This window comes from Phocoena sinus, chromosome 19 (assembly GCF_008692025.1).
Source record: "Phocoena sinus isolate mPhoSin1 chromosome 19, mPhoSin1.pri, whole genome shotgun sequence".
Taxonomy (NCBI): domain Eukaryota; kingdom Metazoa; phylum Chordata; class Mammalia; order Artiodactyla; family Phocoenidae; genus Phocoena; species Phocoena sinus.
In genome coordinates this window covers 28,430,276-28,454,992 of record NC_045781.1, presented here as the reverse complement: position 1 = coordinate 28,454,992, position 24,717 = coordinate 28,430,276, and the positions used below count along the sequence as shown (strand labels likewise).

General features: G+C 35.1%; 1 protein-coding gene across 4 annotated transcripts in view; it reads left to right on the top strand.

Annotated features, from left to right (window-relative positions):
- The window catches only part of RPGRIP1L (RPGRIP1 like), a 99,363-nt gene that overhangs the window by 56,794 nt on the left and 17,852 nt on the right, over positions 1–24,717 (top strand). For all 4 annotated transcript variants that reach the window (XM_032612134.1, XM_032612137.1, XM_032612138.1 and 1 more), the window contains 7 exons: positions 2–380; positions 3,583–3,773; positions 3,888–3,968; positions 5,238–5,339; positions 5,774–5,936; positions 6,978–7,051; positions 23,720–23,903. In XM_032612134.1, the coding sequence (XP_032468025.1) occupies positions 2–380; positions 3,583–3,773; positions 3,888–3,968; positions 5,238–5,339; positions 5,774–5,936; positions 6,978–7,051; positions 23,720–23,903 (1,174 nt within the window). The remainder of the gene's footprint in view (position 1; positions 381–3,582; positions 3,774–3,887; positions 3,969–5,237; positions 5,340–5,773; positions 5,937–6,977; positions 7,052–23,719; positions 23,904–24,717) is intronic.

Sequence of the window (24,717 nt, the reverse complement as noted above, 5' to 3'; positions counted from 1 at the left end):
GTTAAGTCAGCAAGCACCCAAAACTGCTCAGCTCAGTTCTACTGATTCCACAGATGGCAACTTAAATGAACTTCATGTTACAGTAAGATGCTGCAGCCGCCTGCAGTCCCGAGCAAGCCACCTTCAGCCACACCCATATGTTGTGTACAAGTTTTCTGACTTTGCAGACCATGACACAGCCGTCATTCCCTGTAGCAGTGATCCACAGTTTGATGATCATATGTGTTTCCCAGTGCCGATGAATATGGATTTGGATCGATACCTTAAGTCAGAGTGTCTGAGTTTTTATGTGTTTGATGATAGTGATACCCAGGAGGATATTTACATAGGAAAAGTCAATGTGCCTCTGATTTCATTGGCACATGACAGGTGTATTTCAGGTAAGCCTATTTCTTGAATCCATGAAATTGTTTTAAAAACAAAAACACCACCTAAATTATACCTCAGTGTTATGGATATGATCTGTTTGTAACAATCTTCCTAGCCTTCTCAGATAATCTTAAACTTTGGGCCCATAATATTATATTGTTTTAGTTATTTTCTTAGTAGTTGTTCCAGGGATTACAGTATGCACCTCAGCTTGCCACAGTCAAACTTAATGCTAATAACTCTGTTAAAATTTAGAAAATCTGCTCCAGTATAATTCCATTCCCTCCCCCCTCCTCTGTGATATTGTTGTCATATATATGTACATAGTATGCCTGTATATGTTATAAACTCAACAGTACAATGTTATAATTATTGCTTTATATAACTTTGTCCTTTAAGAGAAGGAAGAATATATGTAATTATAGGAGACTTTTAAAAACTTACATATTTACCATCTCTGGTATTCTTTATTTCCTCATTTGGATTTGAGTTACTGTCTGGTGTCATTTTCTTACCCCAAATAGCTCTATTTCCTCCCCCTCTTTTGTGTTATTATTTCATATATTTTTTAATCTTTACATGTTATAAGTCCAGGATTATAATTTTATAATTATTGTTTTATGCAGTTGTTTTTTAAATCAGTTAAGAGGAAAAACATATTTATACTGTGTTTTATAATTACCTATGTAATTACCTTTATTCACATCTGTTCCTTCATGTTGATTTGAGTAACTATCTGGTGTCACTTGCTTTTAGCCTGAAGAAACTCTTTCAATATGTCTTGTAAGTCAGGTCTGCTGGCAATGAATTCACTTAATCATTGTTATTTGGGAATGTCTTTATATTTTAGCTTTTATTTTCTGAAGGGTAGTGTTGCTGGATATCATATTCTTAGTTGTCAGGTTTATTTTCTCTAAGCACTTTGAGTACATCAGACAGTTGATTCTGGCATCCGTTGTTTCTAATGAGAAATCATCTGTTAATCTTATTATGGTCCCCTTCTACATGATACAGTTTTCAAGATTTTTTTTTTTTTTTTGGCTTTTGACAATTCAACTCTTAATGTGTTTAGGTGTGGATCCCTTTGTGCTTATTCTACTTGGAATCTTTTGAGCTTCTTTATGTGTAGGGTACTGTTATGCACCAAATTTGGGGAATTTTCTGCCCTTACTCCTTCAGTTATTTTTTCTGTCCTTTCTTCCCCTTCTTAGATTCACGTTACACATATGTTCATATGTTTAATGGTGTCCTACAGGTCTCTGAGGCTCTGTTGATTTTTTTTCATTTTTTCTCTTCAGATTGGATAATCATGGTTGATCAATCTTCAAGTTCACTGATTCTTTCTTCTGCAGCTCATATCTCCTACTCAGCTGCTCTATTGAATTTTTTCATTTCAGTAATTATACTTTCTAACTCCAGAATTCCTTTTTAACTGTCTCTTTTTTATTGAGATATAGTTGATGTATAATATTAAATGTTATAGGTATACAACATAGTGATTTGTAATTTTTAAGGGTTATACTCCATTTATAGTTATTATAAAATATTGGCCGTATTCCCTGTGTTGTACAATATATTCTAGTTCTCTTTTTTTATAATTTCTATCTCTTTATTATATTCTCTGTTTTATAAGTCATTGTCATCACACTTTCCTTTAATTCTTTAAATATGGTTTCTTTTAGCTCTTTGAACGTATTTATAATAGCTGCTCTGAGGTCTTTGTCTCCTAAGTCTAACATCTGGATGCCCTCAGAAAGTATCTGTGGATGACATTTTGTCTCCTGTTTCTTTGCATATCTCATGAATTTTTGTTCTTGTTTAAAATTGGACATTTAGTACACTATATTGTAGCATCTCTAGATTCCAGCCCTCCACAGGGTTGCTGTTGCTGTTGCTGTTGTTGTTTGGTGACTTGCCTGGACTACTTCTGTAGTCTTTTTCCCTCACTATAGCCACTGATGTCTCTGCTAAGTTTTTGTTTGCTTGTTTTATTCTTGTTTTAATTTTAAGCCTGAACATAGTTTAGTGGTCAGCCAGTGGTTGTTGAGAGTTCTGTTTAAACAGCTTGAGCTGGCAGGCTTCCACCCTTTGCCTATGGATCAGTGTATGGCTTGGGTAATGCATTCAAAGTTCAGACAGTCTACAAGTCTCACATTCAGCCAGGGACAAGTAGCGTACTAGTGTCTTTTCTGACTTCCACTGTCTTTACTGAGGTTCAGTAGATTTTCTTAAATAAATGCTTCTTAATTTGTTGTATGCCTTTGATCAGTTTCCAGAGTTCTTAAATGATTATTTCTGTTCATTTTATCCAGTGTTATCATTGCTTTTTATGGAATATATTTACTGATCTCTTCACTCAGCCATTCTGTAAGTCTCACCTGTGCCTGTAGTAGAAGTTTCTCACCTCCCTATATTCCACCTGTGTCCTTTTTGCTACCTAAAGTCTAGAGTTGTTTAGTTTTTTCTTTCCTAGCCAGCCATTAAAAGAAGTGTCAAACACTTGAGAACCAAGTAATGGATACCCATAAACAAAAGTTATGCTTGAAATATAGGTTTGTTTTTTTCATGTCAGGGATTTTCATACTGAAAATTCTAGAATGATGATTAAAATTTGTGACTCAATATTATGTATTCAGCTAGGTGATACTTTTTGTTACTGCTATATGTTTTGGGTGGTTTGTTTATTTTATGGACATTTTTTGCTGTGTTACTGTTAATCTGGAATAATTTAACAAATCCCAGTAAAATGTATTTAAAATTAGAACTATGTAGTAATATAAAGACTCCTTAGGATACATATATTATTTGAAATTTTGAAGTTTTAATATATTTTTCTACAGACACACAAGAATATCAAGTCAAAATGAAGCTTGTTATCTGAGCTATAACCCAGATAATATCTTAGAGGAAGGCTAAGAATTCTGAAGAATCTCTGAATTTAATTTCAGTGAATTAAAATATTTATAAGTCAATTATCTCATCTTTGAATTAGTATTATCTCTGAGGCCTTAACTTCTGAAAGCAGTCTGCTTGAGAGATGAACCTATCATAGATCCTTTTGTCTTATTTTGTTCTCTTAAGTCATTTGACTTGTGAGTAAAAGCCAGACTTATTTTTAATAAGTTGTGGGTAGTTCTTTTTGCTCTTCTTTAATTTTTATGGTAATAAAACTTCACTCTAGCATTAATTAAAATTCTTTTTGTAATTTGACAGGAATATTTGAGTTAACAGATCATAAAAAGCATCCTGCAGGAAGCATCCATGTTATACTGAAATGGAAATTTGCTTACCTTCCACCAAGTGGATCCATAACAACTGAAGACTTAGGGAATTTCATACACAAAGAAGAGTCTGAAGTTGTTCAAAGACTACCTCCAGCATCCTCTGTTAGCACACTAGTTGTAGTGAGTAACAGTGACTTTGAATTTCCTATAAAAGTAAATAGCCACATAAAAGAGAAAAAAAAAATCTGAAAGGTATGTTCATCATTCTCAGTTTGACATATTGGTTTATCTTAGGCACCAACACCTAAACCAAGACGTTTAACACCTAAAGATAAGAAGGTATCTTTTGTGGATATCACACCATATCAGTGTTCTGTAAGTAGTAAACACTCAAAATACTAATTTTTTTTCCCATAACAAATATTCGGAATAAATGATATAGTATACCCTCCCTGATTTAAACGGAAACAGATAAATAAAATACTTCTTCCCTTAAAATGTTACCTTTGTAATTTGGCACTGTGTATAAGTGTTAAATGTTCTTACTCTTTGATCTGAACCCTCCTTTGGCCCCATATCTCTCCTCAGATACTGCCCGAATCCTCTGCCCCCATTTACCATAAAGCAAAACAGAACAAAACTCTTCAAAAAGTTGTCTTAATTCCATCTTCCTTTCCTCATACTGTTCTTGCTCACACTAGTAAAACTTTTCCTCCTTAAAGCCACTCTTGCTAAGGTCACAGTGACTTTCACTTTGCCATTTTTCACAGTGGCCGATTCTCAGTCTCCATCTTAATCTCCCAGTAACCTTTGACACAATGGAATACTTGCTCCTTTTACTCTTGGCCTCTGGGATACCATGCCTTCCTAGTTTTCCTCCAATTTAGCCAGTTATTCTTCTCATTCTCCTGGATCATAACTCTAAATGTTGAAGTACCTCAGCAGTCAAACTTCAGACCTAGACCTCTTCTCAATCTGTATCTAAGTAAAGAGATGTTATCCAAAAAACAAAAAAGCAAATGAACAAACATAACAAAACAGAAACAGAGTTACAGATAGAAAGAACAAATGTGGTTGCCAGAGGAGAGAGGGATAGCGGGGGAGAAACAAATAGATGAAAGAGGAAAGGAGATACAAACTTCCAGTTGTAAAATAAATGGGTCACAAGTATGAAATGTACAATGTGAGGAATATAGTCAGTAACTATGTAGTATCTTTGTATGGTGACATATCATAACTAGACTTATTGTAGTGATCATTTTGAAATGTAAAGAAATAGAGAATCACTGTGTTATGTAACAGGAACTAACATAGTGTTGTAAGTCAATTGTACTTCAAAACCAAACAAATTCATAGAAAAAGAGATCAGATTTCTGGCTACCAGAAGCAGGGGATGGGGGAGGGACAACTGGATTAAGGTGGTCAAAAGGTACAAACTTCCAGTTATAAGATAAATAAGTACTAGGGGTGTCATGTCCAACATGATAAGTATAATTAACACTACTATATTTTATATGTGAAAATTATTAAGAGAGTAAATCCTAAGTATGCGTGTGTGTGTGTGTGTGAAAAAGTCTTATCATGATTGGGGATTTAATAATAAATACAAAGTAACATACATGCATGTTTTCACATTAATGTAAGGAGACCTGTACTCCTCCTGAAGATATGAAGGAAATTTCACCAGAAGTGGAACATACACCAGAAATAGAAATTAATATGCCAACTGTTTCACATATTCCTGAGGTATGTGTTTGTATTAAAATTATTGTGAAAGGTTTGTTTTTTAAAGACTTTGTCTTTGCATTGACATGGATCAAGAAATCATATCGTTGATCCTATTTTTATATATGACTTCCTTGGAATAGAAATGTCAAAAATATCACAAGTATAACAGTTACAATTAAGCAGACATTAGTAGGTAGTAAATACATATGTGAATTAAAGTATAATGTAAAATTCATTTTGAGATTAATGCTTTTCTATTCTTAGTTTATAATCATATTTTAATTTATCTGCATATTTTCATTTATACAGCTTAAGTGATTATTTTCTAATGACTCATATATATAGTGCATGTAGTGCATATTTACGTGCTTAATTATCATTCAAGTGCTTCAGCAAGAATGCTATAAATGTGATCTTAGCAATAATATATCAACGTGCTTTTATTTCTTCAGGTTTCTCAGGAAAGCAGTGTAGATAAGGTAAAAGAGAATACAGAGAAAGTACAACAAGGAAAAGATGATGATGTGTCTTTACTCTCTGAGGGTCAGCTTGCAGAACGAACTTTGACTTCTTCTGAAGATGAAACAGAAATAACTGAAGAACTGGAACCAGAAGGTGACTTTCTTTTTTAAATTAACATTATTTCCTTAACTCTGTTTTATTTAATCTGTTAGCACGTGCATGCCTCATAGAACATCTTCATTTAATAGTGACTGTACTTCCTGATAGCTGTTTCTTGACAGAAATGATGGGATATATATAAGTCAGTCTGGTCAGCTGTGGTCAGGTGGAATTGTTGCATATCTTCTTATTTCAACTTGGAGCACCACAACAGAATGCAAGTATTGTGGCTGACCATGTTCCCAGTTTATATTTTAAGTGACTTTTTAACCTCTTTGGGTTCAGTACTGTTATCTGGGTTATTCTAGAGGATTTGACTTTTTAAAAATTAAAACTAAGAATTCAGACCAATAAAAGACAACTTGCATCATGATTTAATTTATATAAACATCTAGAAAAGGCAAACAGATTAATCTGTTGTGACAGAAAGCATTTAAGTGGTTGCCTAGGGAAGGACGAACGGGAATAGAAAGGTGCAGAAGGAAAGAGATTATAAGGGGGCATGAGGAAATTTGGGGGGGTGATAGATATGTTCACTGTCTTAATTGTGGTGGTGGTTTCACAGAATTACATATTTGTCAAAATATATAGTTTCAGAATGTAAATCCAGATTTTGTACTTTAAATTTGTATGGTTTATTATATGTCAGTTTACTGCAATAAAGCTTTAAAACCTTTAAAAATGTTTTTAAATAGTAGGAACAACTTGATTTTGACACAGTAGTATTGGTTAGGCTGTTAGACATTATTACCATGTTCTTCTCTTTAAAAAAATTTTTTTTAATTTCGTACTAGAGCAAGCTACATTCTTATTTCCTTTGTTTCTGCTAAAACTAAACCTAGAATTTTGCAGTCATTTTTTTCTCTTTTCTAAAATGTAATATAAATATCTTTACTGCTTAAAAAAATCCAGACATGATTACCATATTGTTCTTTTAAGGTTATCCTTGTAATGTATGCTTATTTCTCCATGTCACAAGGTGCAAATATAATTGGTTTAACAGATTTAAACCAATAAAATTTTATTTTTTAACAGATGAAGAAGACAGATCAGCTTCTGACAGTGATGAGTGTATTATTCCAGGTCCTACCGCCAAGACCATCAAACAGGTCAGTAACCTGATATCAACCAGAAATGTTCTGAAATAAAGCTGCTTTTCATTCATAGTTTATCAGTCTTCATATATGAAAATCTTAAGGCAGAATATTTCTGGAAAATTTTTAATGTGTTATCATAATCTTATCCAAGTAATCATCTAGTACGAGAAAATTTTATTTACACTTTCATTATGTAACAGACCATAACATGTAAGTGTTATTTTTGCTTACATGTTTAAGAGTACCTAACATCAGTAGCTTCAATAGTTACTTGCTAAAACCAGCTGACTTCTCTGACTCCTTTTCAGAACCATTATACAAAGATGTATTAAATCAAATCTGAACTTTAAAGAATTCAAAATGTGAGATTGCATTTAAAACTATAATAACTTACACATGTGAATTCATAGGCTATTCACATGTGTAAGTTATCTAAATATGTCACTGATAAGCTATTAAAGTTATTTCATTCCGCCAAAAAATTAAACCCTTAGAAGGTAATTAATTTCATATAGGTCTACTTCGCTTGTTTTGTAGCACATTGCTGAAAAGTAGTATGTAAATTGAAATTTTGAGAAGAAAATTATACTTTAATTTACATAGGAAGTGTCCCACTTACCAGAGCATTTTTCATTGTAAGGGGAGAAAAAGTTTTTATAAAGTAAATGTAAGTAAAGTGCTAGCTTTTTCTATTCATCTACATTAATTTTCCTGAAATGATTAATTGTATTCCTTTTCTTTAGAATTTCTACTTTATTTTTAAGAATTGCAATACTTATTTCAACTCTTAAAATCTCACATTCTTAGCTTAATCTCTCTGCAGAACAAACCCATAAAACAGAACATTTCAGTTGTCACAGATGCCTCCGTACAATAGAGAAATCCGTTGTTTCCATGATTGACAAATACAAACAGATGATTATAAATACAAACAGAACAACTCATCTGTCCAAAGTTTTATTATAATTATTATTATATAGTTATTAATTATAATAACATCATCTAACATATAATGTACTGATATATGGAATCATTATTGTTCAAAAGTGATAAATTAAAAAAGGAATCTTGCATATGGTTGCCTGAAGACTTAATTATAGCATTTAGTTCAATTCAGTTTAATTTGTTTGCTTTGTCAAATCTGAAATTGTTAAATTATTTTATCAAAATAAATCAAATTATTTCAGTGAATAGAAATTCTCTACCCTCTACTGGAAATTTTTGATAATGGGAATCAATGGGAAAATGAGCCTCTTGTGTGGAATTTAGCTGTCTAGCCATTTGTATTAGTCAGTTTTCCAAAGAAACAGAACCAATAAGATATATTTATATAGAGAGAGAAAGAAAATTACTAAAAGGAATTGTCTCTCGTGATTATGGAGAATATGGAGTCCCAAGATCTGCAGTCTACAAGCTGGAGACCCAAGGAAGTCAATGGCTTAGTTCCAGTCTGAGTTGGAAGACCTCAGAACTAGGAGAGCCCATGGTGTGAGTTCCTGTCCGAAAGCAGGCAGGTAGGAGACCTACAAAGAGTAGATGTTTCAGTTCGGTTCAAGGGCAAGAAAAGACCAATGTCCCAGCTCAAGGCAGTCAGGCAGGAAGAGTTCCCTATTACTCAGCCCTTTTGTTCTATTCAGGTCTTCAATTAATTGGATGAGGCCCCATCCACATTAGAGAGTATAATCGGCTTTACTCAGTCTGCCAATTCAAATGTTAATCTCATCCAGAGACACCTTCACAGACTTACCCAGAATAACGTTTGACCAAATGTCTGGGTACCTCGTGGCCCAAACAAGTTGCATATAAATTTAACCATCACGTCATTTTACTAAGAACACTCAATTCATTACATCAAGAGTAGTAAGCCTGCAAGCTTGATTCAGATATCTCTCTCACATGGTTCACATTTCTTTCTCAGTAGTTCTGCAAGACTCTGCTTACTTTCATCACGATTTTTGAAAGGCTATATTGTTTAACCTTTTGAACATAACAATATGAGATACTGAATCAGTCCTAGGGTCTACAGGACTAGTACCAAGGGGTATATTTATCTAGCCAATCTACAAACAGCACTCATCTCTCTTGTTATAACTCAGCGATTCCCAGGGATTCACCATCTGCAGTTTGCGATCACTCTTCCGTAAGGAGGTAGATATAGTGTTCCAGCCCTGCCCTCAGGAAACATTACATTCATTGGGAAGATGTTTTCATGAAAAAGTCAAGTAGTAATTCAGCAGTTAAATTACAATATAAAACAATGTCAGGAGACAGTACCAATGATTAATAGTCAGATATTTGAGCTAAAGAATAAAGCTGTTTGGGACCTATCCTCCTCATTTTCCAAATGAGTAAACTGAGATTTTGAAATAAGGTGACTTGCTGACAATCATGCCACTAATTAAGGAAGTTCAGAGGAAGGAGAAATTCGGAGTGATTTTTCAATAGACTTCATTAAGGATATGCCCACAAGCTGGCTCACCCACCCTTTCTCATAGTTTCGTGTCTGCTTTTTCTCATTTTAAGCTGACTTTTTCTGCTTCACTTGCTTACTGCCCAGATAGCCACACAGAACACCCAGCCCCAAGGAGAAGGATCTGATGAGCCACGTCTAGCCTCTGGATTGGGTCCATCTTTATCAGTTGTGCTCCTTTGACCCATTTAGCTGTGGCCAGTCACACAGTAGAAAGGAGTGTCCTGCTTTAACTGTGACAACTCAAAGATGTGGATATATGGCAGCAGGGAGAAAATCATGTGCATTTTTACTGCAGGCAGGGATGCACATTATGTTTCAGAAGTCAAGAATACACTAACTGGAGAAGCCTTTCTGTAGAAAGGGATAGAAGACTTCAGTTACAATGGTGAAGACTAAATGTTTTGGATTTTATCCAAGAGACACTAGGGAGACATTGCAACAGTTAATTTTATTTTCGAAACATTGTATTCATCATCTAAGAGTAACTTTCAAAGTATGGAGAAATGCTATCTAAATTATGTCATCTTAGACCAATGATTTTCAACTGGGGGCGATTTTGCCACCCAAGGGACGTTTTGGCAATGTCTGGAGGCATTTTTGGTTGTCACACTGGGAGGGACTACTACTGGCATCTAGTGGTTAGAAGTCAGGGTTGCTGCTAAAGACGCAGCAAAGCATAGGACCCACGACAAAGAATGTGTCTGGCCTAAAATGTCAGTAGTGCTGAGGTTGAGAAGTCCTATATCAGACTTTCAACAGAATCATGTATATATTGACAACATTGCTAGCATCTCAGTGCAGTTATACAGTGCTCTTAACTAAGAGTAAAGAACTTTGATTTAACCAAGAAGTTTAGTGAAAGAGCTGTTCTTCTAAAATATTCAATTAATTCTAAGGTACACATATATTTTTCCTTTGTAGTAAACTGGGTTTTTTCCTTATTACTTCCAGAAAAGTAATTTGTGTTACTTTGCTACAGCCTAATACAGCCTTCACTACCATTCCAAAATGTGATTTCCTATAATGGTTTTAGATGCTGTCTCAGAAGTGTGAATATCGTTTAAAGCAAGCGGCTATTTTAAGCAATGCTTTGTGCCTTGGTAGCCATTAATCAGCTCCCACGTGGTTCTAAAAATTCTACTTTTAGTAGAAGGTAATGACCAGAATCTTATGTTCATAGGTGAAATTTAGTTTTGTTAAATTATATAACAAATACAGTAAAATAGTATGATCTGTAAGCACAGAAACAAAATAAGAGGTCATCATAATGTTGAAATATAGCATTTTCTAGTGATTGTACCAGTTTTTCTGTGTGCTACTTTTGCAAACCGTTTGATATGAGTCATGGAACCTTTTTCTTTAAAGATTCCATAAGCAGTACAAAGAACTCCTGAATACGTTTCACTCCGATTCATCAGTTGTTAACATTTGTTCATACTCTTTTTTTTAATCATTTCTCTTCTCTCTCCTATATATGCTTATATGCAGTATGTATACATCATAAACACACATTCTTACATACATAGTTGTAATGAATCATTTGATAGTTGCAGAGATCATGCCCCTTTACCCCTAAGTACTTCAGAATAATAATACTGTAATCTACAGTTCTTATTAAGATTTTGCCAGTTGTCCCAGTATTATCCTTTATAGCATGTTATTAATCTGGTCCAGGATCAAATCCAGATCACACATTGCATTTAGTTTTCATTCCTCTGTAGCCTCCTTTAATGTGTAATGGTTCCTCAGCCTTCCATTGAGTTGGTCTTTCATAACATTGACATTTTTTAAGAATGCAGGCCATTTATATTGTAAAATGTCCTTCAATTTGGATTTGTGTGATTCGGGTTATTCGTTTTGGTAGGAATACTACAGGAGCAATGCTGTGTCCTTTTCAGTGCATGATACCAGGAGACACAAGATGTCATTTTATCTGATTGTTGATAGTAACTTTTAAGCACAAAAATACTTGTGGCTCATTAGTTTTTTCTTTTGTCTCCTCTTTAAGAACTGCTTCAGGTAGAAATCTCAGGACAGGAATACATAGCTTTCTTTGGAAGGGAAGGTACTACTGAGTGTCTAATATGTGCTAAGCACATGCTATGTAATATCTCCTTATAGTTCTCACAGCAATTCTTTATTCATTAGCATCTACTGTGTATCATACAAGAAACAATCCCTAGCCTCAAAAAATTCACAATCTAGGGCAAACACAATTACAATGCAGTGGTCAGCGCTAGGAGAATGGAATGCACAGCTGCTGTGGGAGCCTTCAGGAGGGGTGCCTAACTCAGCATGAGGGACCCTCATCAAGGATGGCTTCCTAGAGTCAGTGAAGCTTGAGCCAAGACTTGAAGATGATTAAGAATTAGTGGAAGCAGAGGAGGGGACATTATAGGCCAAAGAAACAAAAGCATAAGAATTTGAGAGAATGTGGAGCATGGCTTGTTCTGAGAATCAGGGCAGTTTTAGGATGGGCCAAGCCTATGGCACACATGGGGATCCCCAGGAGAATATGCTGAAAAGATAGTCATGTCCAGAGCATTGGGGCTTCTGTGTATTATCTGAGGAGGCTGAAGTCTATCCTGAAGTTCTACAAGCGGCCAATGAGGATTTTTAAGGGAGGAGGAAGATCAGTCATTCCTTAAGCAGGTAGTGAGCATTGTCTGTGTCCCGAGCCTTATTCTAGGGACTGGGAATTTAGCAGTGAATAAGAGGAATAAGTCTCTTGCTCTTGTGGAGCTTGCACTCTTGAATCACATTTTAAAAGATCCTGCTATCAATAAAGTAAAGAATAGATTAGAGGCACAGGGACTAGTTAAAAGGTAATTAAATAACCCCACTCTGTGGTTACCTCCACTTTGTAGAAATTTTTTAAATTGCCTTTACCTATAGCTATAATGTCACAAAATTGAGAGTGAGAGTAGTGTCCTAGATAAACATCATTTATGCCAATTACGCTATGAATTTCAATTATCTACTACACTGTGTAAGCAATTTAAGATTATTCAGTTGCTTTTTTTCATGTTACAGAATCTGACAGCTCATAGTTATTTTTTAGAAATGTTGATCCTTAAAAGGAATCTAACAGATTTCCCAGGACTCAGACATATTACTTGGTTCTTCCTCTTTTCTTCATGCCTGTGATGTATAATTAATCATAGATTACTTCATTTTGTTTCATTTCATTTACAACATTTATGAGCTTCACTTTGTCAGAATGAAATGCTTGTCCCCTCCTTTCCTTTCCAAGGTGGCATAATTAGTGTTAGCATCTTTTTTAACAGGCTACATAAAGTTTAGTGGCTGGATTAAATCAAGTCATTAACATAATGTGCCACCCAATTTGCCCCTATCTCTCTTTGTTTCCAGGACATCAAAGTGCCACAGAGCACCAGTGTAATTGGGCCTTGCTGGCCTGTCAGGTTCCGTCAGCCTGATGACTGCTGCTTTTACTAAAAAGCTTCTAGGCATGATAATTACTGGGGGTGGGGAGTCTGAGAAATGTAAAACTTTGGACATTTCTCTATGAATATTTTATTAATTTGAATAATCAGAAGTTAACAGTATCAATTTGATGTATAATACATTGATTAAAAGCCTTGTTTTAGGTCCTCAAAATAGACATCAAAACCGAAATTTTGCATCTGCCATAGCATTAAAAAAAAAGAATTATCAATCCTTCTTTCACATTATTCCTAATTTTACCATTTAAGCAATGCAGCTCTCAATTTTTACAACTAAATATATTGCCTTCAACTCACAGATTTCTTAAAGTGTGCCCACAGGTGAGAATGGGAGATCACAGGCTAAAGAGTAATGATCTTTTTTGTGCAATGCACATTTACATCTTTCTCCATTCCTACTAATAGCAGTTTTGTAAAAGCTGCCTTATTCAATCGGACTGAAATTCAGTTCCACCCAGATGCCAGGTTCTCTTGAACAACATGAGCTGGCATTCCCAGGTGATCGCAGTAATGATGTCCAGCAAAATATGTTTTAAAGCTTTGAAAAGCAAAATGCATAAAGCAGCTCACCACTTTTAGCACTCATGTATTATACGTTGTTAAATCACTTCAGAATCAAAGATGATATCCTATTAGTGGGTAGAGTAAGCCCCTCCCACTGTTTTACATATGGAAGCTTAAGCTAGATAACCAGAAATGCTGGATTACTCTCCTGATATTGATTGCCTTTAAAACTATTTTTTATATTTTGTAACTTAATTATCTCTTACTAATATACCACGGACATCTTTCCATAGCAGTATACTCTATTTCTTTTTTTGCATGTGCATAATATTACATTGTATAGCTGTATCATATTTATTTAAATAAGCACCTTTTGGTGGACCCTTTGGTTTCTATCAGTTTTTGCTAATACAGACATTTCCAGATTAAGTGCTTTTGTACAGAACATTTTTACACAAAATGTGTAGAAATTACTGTTTCCTCATATCACACTTCTTGTCAAATTTATGAAGAAGAAATATCTCACTGATGATTCCATTTAAAAAGAAGCAAACAAAAAGGTATATTTGTTCATACATAGTATATTTGTACATACATACATATGTATTTTTTTCACACACACACACTGTGTTTTATTTTTACAAGAGATAAATAAACTGACGCCAAGCATTGTAAATGGATGACCACAACAAAAGCAACAATGATTGCAATTACCAAACACGAAACACACTCATACTGTGTCATAATAGTGACATTCAGTCCAGGAATCCTCCACTGTAACAGCTCCTTTACTTTGCAGTGATAATTGATTTGTATATTTTTTGCCTCTGAGTCCTTGTGGGATATATATTTTTTTTATTCAAACAGAAAGTCACAAAAATTATAATCATCCTCATCAGTTCACTCAGTCCCGTGTAATTAATTTTTTTTCATCTTCATCTTTTGTTAGCACTTTTATGAATTCATCAGTTTTCCATTAGAGTTCTGAAAATGCTTATTCATTCAGTTCAGCAGTATAGTCAGTTACCAGAAACCTGTACTTGTCAGAGTCTTTGCCATGAATTCCTTGAAGATGGAACCCTTTCATAGGAACATTTTTGCAAAAACATCAGAGTACACCCAGAACTGTCTGTAAATGACAAAAGACTTAAAAATGACCACAGTTAAAAATTTGATGAAAGTTCATGATAATGCAGTTGACAAGGAAATTTAGTTATTTCTGAGATATACATTTTAAAGTAATAACTAGAATTATGACTTATTACATTATACCAGAACATATAAGATTTTTAGAAATTTCATGTAATGTCTGAAACATTTATGTTAACATATTTCCATACAAATAACCCAAAGAAAGTTTAGTATTAGTTGTTTCTTTGGTTTGTTTGTTTATACTGCAGGTTCTTATTAGTCATCAGTTTTATACACATCAGTGTATACATGTCAATCCCAATCGCCCAATTCAGCACACCACCATCCCCACCCCACCGCAGTTTTCCCCCCTTGGTGTCCATACATTTGTTCTCTACATCTGTGTCTCAACTTCTGCCCTGCAAACAGGTTCATCTGTACCATTTTTCTAGGTTCCACATACATGTGTTAATATACAATATTTGTTTTTCTCTTTCTGACTCACTTCACTCTGTATGACAGTCTCCAGATCCATCCACGTCCCAACAAATGACTCAATTTCGTTCCTTTTTATGGCTGAGTAATATTCCATTGTATATACGTACCACATCTTCTTTATGCATTCATCTGTCGATGGGCATTTAGGTTGCTTCCATGACCTGGCTATTGTAAATAGTGCTGCAATGAACATTGGAGTGCATGTGTCTTTTTGAATTATGGTTTTCTCTGGGTATATGCCCAGGAGTGGGATTGTTGGATCCATACATATGTATTTTTATATGAGCATACAGACATAACATTTAGGTTTATGTAAGCAAAGAAAGTGTCTGGAAGTATGTAATCCAAATACTGTTAGCAATGAGTATCTCTGGGACATGCGTCAGGGCAAGGGTCAGCAAACTATGGCCCATGTGCCAAATCCAGCCCTCTACCTATTTTTATAAATAAAGTTTTATTGGAGCACAGCACACTCATCATTTACATATTGTCTGTGGCCACTTCACTGTACGAGAGCAGAGTTGAGTACTTGCAACAGAGACCATATAGCCTGCAATGTGAAAAATATTTGCTGTCTGGCCCTTACAGAAAAAAATTTGCCAAGCCCTGAGTTAAAGAATAGGTGGAAGCAAGGAACTTCTATATTTTACTTTTTAGGATTTATATTGTTGGATTATTTTTAGTGATGAATATAGATTGCTTCTAAAAAGGAAATAATTTGTTAGCTAATTCTGTACTAAAATGTTAAATAATAACTAAAGAACGGTTTAATATGAATTGTAGAAGCTTTTCTATAAATAGAAAGGGCCAACAAATAAAGGGTGAATCTTTTCTGGTTTAGAGCAGTGGTTCTCAAAGTGTGGTCCTCAGACCTGCAGCATCAGCATCTCCTGAGAATTTGTGACAGATGCAAATTCTTGGGCCCCACACTAGACCTAAGGAATCAGAAGCTCTGAGTCTGGAGCCCAGAAATCTGTGTCTTGTCAAGCCTTTCAGGTCATTCTGGGGTGTGCTAAAATTTGAGAACCACAGCTTTAGGGAAAGGCAGTACTTCTCACCATGGCTGCATATTAGAACCACCTAGGAAACATTTCTAAATGCCAGGGCCCAGGCTCCACTCAGATCAGTTAGATCAGAATTTTGTTTAAAACTCCCCCAGTGGTACTGATGTGCAGCCAAAATTGAGAACCACTGTTCTATACCATCTGTTCTCAGTGATGGTGAAAGTAGAATAGCATATCAAAATAACCTGAAATTGAGGGTCATTTTTTAAATTCTCTCCTTCCTTCACAGTACTGCCATAGTAAGCCACTTTTCATGATGAAAATGTGTCATATCCCTCAGGTGTATTAGGACAGGAAAAAAAATTCCAATCATCGCTTTAGAACATGGGGTAACAAACTTCTGTAATTTGCTGACCATTACAGATACAGTAATTTACATGGTATATAAGGGAGACAGTGTTCTAAAAATAAGCATTCTTCACCCTAGCAGGAGTCTGATCTCCATCACTGAAGTTTGCACTATTTATATTATTTGTTCAACGTAGTATCTTTTAACAGAACATAATGAGAAAAGAAAGATTACTGTCACCAATGGAAACTGGATTAGGGTTGTTTTGTTTGTTAAAAACATTACCATTATTTGTGTGTGTGTGTGTTAATTCCCAGTTTGGGAAGTGAAGTAGGGATCCTGAAGTATCTCAGAAATAGTAAGCAGTATGTTGGAAATATGCATTAAATTACTACTTCTGTATTAATTGTGTGTTAATTTTATAATGGTAGAGTATTAACATGCAATGTATGATTTTGGTTGTTTTATGCTGTCATTTTATCTCAGCTGCTCAGGTGTCACTTAAATAAATAAATACTTAACTATTAAAACTATTAAAATGGAATAATCTCTGTAAAAAAAAAAAAGAAAAAACATTATTACTTCAACAGTTGGAGTTTCTCTTTACTCTTATTTCTCCCAAAGAGCTATTATTTTTTTAAAAATCAAAGACTTTTCAGTCAAAACTTGTATGAAGAGTGGATTTGATTCCCAGTCAAATTCCTTCTAAGTAGAAGCTTTGGAGCTTAGTGTGAGGTCTAGGGGACTTATTTCGAGTCTTTGAGATGACTCTGCCAGCCCCCAGCCTGAAGAAGAGAAGTTGTAAGAATCGCCATTAATCGTTATGCAGCCTACCCTACTTACATATGGCTCTGTCAATACCAATGGAGAGTTGGACTTTTTTTTTTTTAATAAATTTATTTATTTTATTTATTTATTTTTGGCTGCGTTGGGTCTTCGTTGCTGAGCACGGGCTTTCTCTAGTTGCTGTGACCGGGGGCTACTCTTCTTTGCGATGCACGGGCTTCTCATTGAGGTGGCTTCTCTTGCTGCAGAGCACGGGCTCTAGGGTGCACGGGCTTTAGTAGTTTTGGCGCATGGGCTCTACAGCGCAGGCTCAGTAGTTGTGGCACATGGGCTTTGTTGCTCCGTGGCATGTGGGATCTTCCCAGACTCCGGGTCGAACCCATGTCCCTTGCATTGGCAGGCGGATTCTTAACCACTGCACCACCAAGGAAGTCCCAGTTTGACTTTTTTTTTTTTAATTTTTATTTATTTTTTTGCTGTGTTGGGTCTTCGTTTCTGTGCGAGGGCTTTCTCTAGTTGTGGCAAGTGGGGGCCACTCTTCATCGCGGTGCGCGGGCCTCTCACTATCGCGGCCTCTCTTGTTGCGGAGCACAGGCTCCAGACACGCAGACTCAGTAGTTGTGGCTCACTGGCCTAGTTGCTCTGCAGCATGTGGGATCCTCCCAGACCAGGGCTCGAACCCATGTCCCCTGCATTAGCAGGCAGATTCTCAACCACTGCGCCACCAGGGAAGCCCCCCCCCAGTTTGACTTTTTGAACCAACTATTTTGAGCTTATCTTAGAGCTCACTTCAATTAAACTTTATTCTTAAGGGGCATAGACATAGATCATCACCTTCCATTTCCATTTTGTGTCTATTGTTTTGATATAAAGTACCAGGTTCTACATACCTTGGCTCCTATAGGTAGGCTTTAATTATATTTATTTACACACACACATATACAAAGTATTTTTATGCTGATAAAATAATACTCATGTAAACTTATATACCATCTGGGAAGTAACTTGATAATCCTACGAAGTTGACTTTCTCATACGTATCACCCAGCAATGCCAAGAGAACCACTCGCATACACAAGAAAACATGAAAGGATGTTCAATGCAACATTTTTTGTAACAGCAAAAATTTTTAAACAACTTAATTGTTCATCAGTAGAGAAATAAATAGACTAGAGATTATATAGACAATATAAATGGAATTCTATACAAGTTAATATTAATGAATTAGATTTTAATTATAACCATGAATAAATCTCAAGAATATAATATTGAGTGAAGAAATTGCAGAATGCTTAATAGACAATGATACCATTCATATAAAATCTAAAAACAGAAAATAATATGTTGTTTATATATATATGCATACGTAGTAGAAAATATAAAAGCTTGTTTGGGAATGATACACACCAACTTCAGGATAGTGGTTACCTCTGGGGGAAATGAGGAAGAAGGGGAAAGGAATTGGGAGGAGGCGCTTTTCCCTGTATCCGAAATATTTTATTTCTTCCACAGTAACAGCAAAAAGATTTAAATCAGATACAGCAAAAAGGTAACATCTGTTTAAGATGTTGAGTACTTGAATATGCCAGATTATTTTCTTTATAGTTTAAAAAGTTAAAGAAATGCTTATTCACTGTAGAATTAAGAATGAAATAAAACTCACATGCAATCTCACCATAGTGAGATTTAAATCTAACTGACTGAAGCAAGTTCCAAACCTTTATCAGAGGCTATTCTCAGTTAAGCAATACTGTGTTTAAGGGCTGTCAAGTTGAATTAGTTTTTAGAAGCCTAACAATCCAACCCCATTGTGGCTGCTGTGATGGTTGAAACCAGAGGAAGAATTCAGCATGATCTTCTGAAGTACAACATAAAAAATTTAAGCATGCCAATAAAAGCCCGAGTAAATACTATAGAGAAATATGGCCTAAAATGTGAATTATAACATCAGTCAGGAAGCAGTAGTGGAATTGAGCCAAAATCATGAGAACTCTTAATGTTTTTTTTCTCTGAGAGTAATACAAGCTGTCATCACATTTCTAGATCATTCAATCACATAAAGTATAGTGTCCATCTATACAGACAACTAAAAAGAAGTTGCACACAGTTCTTATTTGAGTGATTTCTGTTACTGCTGTTCACCACAATCAGAAATTTTAAATGCTCTTTTTATATGTTGATGCTGACATCTCGCTAACTAGGGAAGCTAATAGGATAACTGGTGAAGAGGACAGAAACAGTACTGAGAAGTAGCATCACACCTAGTAACATGTTCACACGCATAGAAAGGAAATGAAACAAGAAAAACCCAAAGCCTGTCCTGGCTGGCTAACCTATGTATGAGCAGGGTGTAATACAGAGGTATGACCAGTTGTATTCCCCTAGTAATCCTGAACAGACATTATTCTGCATCCGTCTAAAAGGCTTTGTTTCAGTCACTGTCATTTGAAACAGTATATTGTTACCCCTTCCAATTCTCCTAATTGAAATTTTTTCAGTATTTTATTATGAAAATTTTCAAACATACAGAGAAGTTGAGCTCACAACAGTACCCTACCCCTAGATTCTACAAAATTGATCGGTGTTTGTAATAGTATTATTTAATTAAAATCTAGAATGGCAAGATTTCTATACATTTTTCAACAGTTAATAATCACCAACTTCCCAAAACGTAGTAGATACAATCAATATTTGTTAAAGGTGAAAACACTAATAATTGCAGCCTCACATATTTCTGGCAATATATAAAAGATATTCTGAATAGATAGAGGACATTCAGCGTCCCTTGACTCTATATCATTAAGTATTTATTGAGAGCCAGATCCTAGAGAGGATGTTAAATAGCAAAAGATGAATAAGTTATGGTCCTGGCCTCCAGGAACTCACCGTCTACAGAGAGAGGCACATATGTAAACAAATCCATGCAATACAATGTGACTAAAAAGTGCAGTGAGGGCCCAGAAGAAGAAGCAACTCAGCCTTGGAAATCAGTAATGCTCTCATAAAAGGAGTACATGCATGGCCCAGGGCCTCAAATAAGTGGAATTTTGTCTGATAGAGAAGATTTCAGATGCAAAAGCTCAGCAATATTAACAGTACACCACAGGTCTGGGGAAATGGCGAGAGTGTAGGGTAATAGGTTTTCAAGCAGAAATGTGATATCTGATTTGTTTTTAGGGAAAGAACTCTGCCACCAGAAGAAGAGTTGAGGCTGCAGGCAAGCAAGTAGACAGGCAGGAGTGCCTCACCTCTCTTACAGCCATGAGAATGGAGCCTTTTTTTTTTGTTTGTTTTTTGAGTGTGTACTGCATAACCACACCAGTGATGCACTAAGCAAGATAACAGTCCCTCTATAACTGAACTTAGAGCCTCGTACCACCCACCTGTCTATTTACAGTTCTGTCAACCAGTTATTTTTTATGATTCCTTCTGATTTCTCCCTTCTTACTCTATAAAACTACTTTCTAATACTAGGAAACTGTTGAATTAGTTCCTTCCTCAGATCATGTGAGAACATAAAGAAGGAGTTTCCCTAGAGATAAAAATGAGAGAAAAAAAAAAACAAAACGCATCTTGTTTTGTGTTTATATCTCCAGTAGCTGACACAATGTTGAAATATCTTAAGCTTTCTGTAACTCAGTGAAACATTGAAATATTTAGGAAGTAAAGTGAACAGGAATGAGTGATGTATAGGATATGGTGGATGTGAAAATGGAGATTTGCAAGAATGGCTCCAGGGTCTCCTGGTTCTGGGTGACCAGGTGGATGGTGATGTCATCACCTGAGATAACAAATATCTAGAGGATCAATGAGACTGGGGGAGAAAAGAGATCATGAGTTCATTTCTGACAGTAAGTTGGCGTTGTGTGCTAGTCAGTTGATGTGCTTCTTAATCTTGAAAATCTTCTTATATAATCTAGTTGAACTTTTGATTCACAGAGCCATGAGAACAACCAGAATTGTTCCAGCGTTGAAAAATAAGTTGGCTAGCCCAATTAGCCAAAATTTATAATATTTAGAAATTGTTTATTCAGGGTGTGCTTCCCTAGATATATACTGTTTGGAACTTATCCCTTTTTGGATTTATTTTAGCTTGATTCATGTAGCATCAAAGGAACAAAGAAATGATAACTAATAACTCTGTCAGTTAAGTTAGAGAATTAAAAAGCACATATGCTAGAGGTAATGAGGCTGGGTCAGGGTGGGGGGAATAACAGAAAAAAAAGAAAAAAATATCTAGACCAGAAAGAAGATAGACATCCTAAAAATAATTTTAAAGCTTTTTTTTTTTTTTTGGTTAGTACAGTGGGTTTTCCTTTGCTTTACTTGGTTTCGGTATTTTGTTTGTCTGACTGTGATCCAAGTATCTACATTTACTTAGAATTCTATTTTGTATGTAGGCTTATTTGACAGCCCAAGTTCGTTCTTACAGTAACGCAAGTTTTCATATGGGGATTGTACAGTTAATATATTATTAATTTAAAAACCACTTAAATAAATTTGGTTCCCCTGCTATTTAAAAGTTAATTTGTCTCTTCATTGGGTTCTGTGATAAATTTTAAATTCCTCTCCTCACAATGTAGAAATGACCATGTATAGCTCTTTAGCCTTTTTATAGCTATTTTCTAAACATGATTCTTTTGTGCAGAAGCAGGAATGTTTTATGCTATTGTCATAACAATTCTAAGTTTGTTAAATTACAAGTTATGTAAAAGACTTAATTATGCACTGTGCTGCTGTTGAGCCAGAATTATAAAATATGTGTGTGCGTGCTATTTTGACAACCACAATACATTTTAAGGAAAAATAATATCATTTAAAATACTTTCTTTACCATGTTAGTCTTCGGCAAGCAGAGAAGGGCTTTTCTGAAGTGAGATTAGACAATAGAGCCAACTTCATTTTTTATGCACGTGAACGGAGAGGGCTTGAGGTTATTAGTTGAAACCGAGTAACCTTTCCAGGCTTTCATCTCTTTCTTTTCAAATTTGAATATGAAAAGCATATTCAAGTCAAAGACCATCACTTTAATGACATTTGGCAGTTATTTGATTTATTAGGTTTTAGAAAAAAATTTCCTTTAAATATTTCATCATACTATGCTAATCCTAGTAATATTGCCAGCTGCAGCCTTGTACCTGTATTAGTGGAGACAGAATGGTGTGGAATTTTCTCTGTCATCCTAGTAAAATTTCCATGAATCTTCTGAATAATAAAATAACCTTATTGAAATATTCAGATTTAGGTTTTTAGTTAAAGTGTCCTAGAATACATAATAAAAGAAAATGTCTTTTGAAAGAAGGGGGTAAAATTACTTCATCAAATATTGAGGGGGTTTGCCAGCAATGGAAATTGTTCTTTATGGGAATATTTTTACAATAGGGTACCTATGCTTTTCAATTTGATTAATTATATTATATACTTTGAAATATCAAAATAGTAATCACTATGGTGAATTTACATACTGATTTACATCTGACAATGAATTCCTAAAAGTTGGTTATATAAGCAGGTCTTCGTATCAGGATTTTTAATTATTATTTTAAGTTATATAATTTATAGTAGGATGCCTCTGAATTTAATAAAGAAAGATTTAGTAAGGGGGAATAAAGAACAAATTTTAAATTGTAAACATTTAAAATCAAATGTAAACATTTAACCGAGGAATTATCTTGGTGTGATCTAATTTTTAAGTCATAGTCTATCATTTGTTTTAAATTATTACTCAAGGAAACATATGTGACTCTCATATAATGTTTGTGACACCAAAATCTATTAAATAAGGATTGAGATGAAAATTACACAAATATATATTTTTAGTTAATTCCGTAAAAAGGAGATAAAAATAAATTACGAGAAAATGTGTTAAATTCGATAAAAATTTTCTTTCTTCTGTTTGAAAACTTACCACTTATTGAATGAAATATGTTATGGCAGAATATATAAGAGAATGAACTGTAGTCCTAGTTAATATGGATTCGCGTAGCTACTTATGTTAGCATAGTAGCTATACAGTATTCAACAGGCTTTGATCTCTGAATAACCAAAACTTTCTCAGGTACCGTAGAGTAAATAAAAGCAGTGACAGACATGTATTTCATTACATAGTTTGAAACAAGGCCAACTGATACATGTCATTCTGAAAGTAATCGGAGATGAAGATCTCATAATCTTCATTCCTGATGGACTGCTAGTGGGGTATTTATAGCCTCAAATGTAAATCAGGAGACTATTGCCATGACACTGTTAACTTCAAACCCTGGGGCATTAGAAGCTCATTCTCCCTCTCTCTGTCGTGAATAATCTATCATGTGTAACTAGACAGTAGGGTACAATACCTTCCAAAAAAGAAATCAGTGAAGGCCACTGCCTTTATGTTTTATTTAAAATTGATAGTGGAAAAGAGTGAAGGATTTTTTGTTCGTTTTATTTGTTCTGTATCTTTTTTTGTTTCTGCTCTTTAAACAGCCATCAGAAAAAATTCGGATTGAGATCATAGCTCTAAGCCTTAATGATTCTCCAGTAACTGCAGATGATACTATCCAGCGACTATTCATTGAGTGCCGATTCTACAGTCTTCCTGCTGAAGAGACACCCGTGTCACTTCCAAAACCCAAGAGTGGGCAGTGGGTCTACTATAACTATAGCAATGGTAGGTATGGTATTTATAGTATAAACTTTTGTCTATGAAGGAAGGAAGCCAAAGGAACAGGGAAAAAGTACATTTCTCTAATGTTCACATAAAATCATGGAAGTGTTGTCAGAATAGATCAATAAAAGTCAAACCTGTAGCATAAGGATTAAGAAATTAAATTTAAGGTACACCTGGCCCTCTGTATCCATGGGTTCCACATCTTCAGATTCAACTAAAATACGTTGGAAAATACTTGGGGAAAAAAAGTTCCAAGAAGCAAAACTTACATTTGCCATGCATCAGTAACTATTTGCATAGTATTTACATCTATTTACATGGTATTAAGTTTTATAAGTAATCCGAGATGATTTAAAATATACAGGAGGATGTGCACAGGTTATATATGCAAATACTACACCATTTTATATAAGGGGCTCGAGCACCCTCAGATTTTGATATCTGCGAGGGTCCTGTAACCAGTCCCCCTCTGATACTGAGGGACATCTGTAATGCTACAGTTAAAAGAAAACGAAAACAGTGGGAAAACAATGTTTCTAGATGTTCCTGCTATATCATAGAAAAATGCCACCTGCGTCTACCATTGAATTTAATCAAAAAATATGATATTTCAAGGAGAATAAAACTACTAGTTTTTTTATCATATGATTCTTTTTTTTTTTTTTGCGGTACGCGGGCCTCTCACCGTTGTGGCCTCTCCCATTGCGGAGCAACAGGCTCCGGACGCGCAGGCTCAGCGGCCATGGCTCACAGGCCCAGCCGCTCAGCGGCATGTGGGATCTTCCCGCACCGGGGCACGAACCCGCGTCCCCTG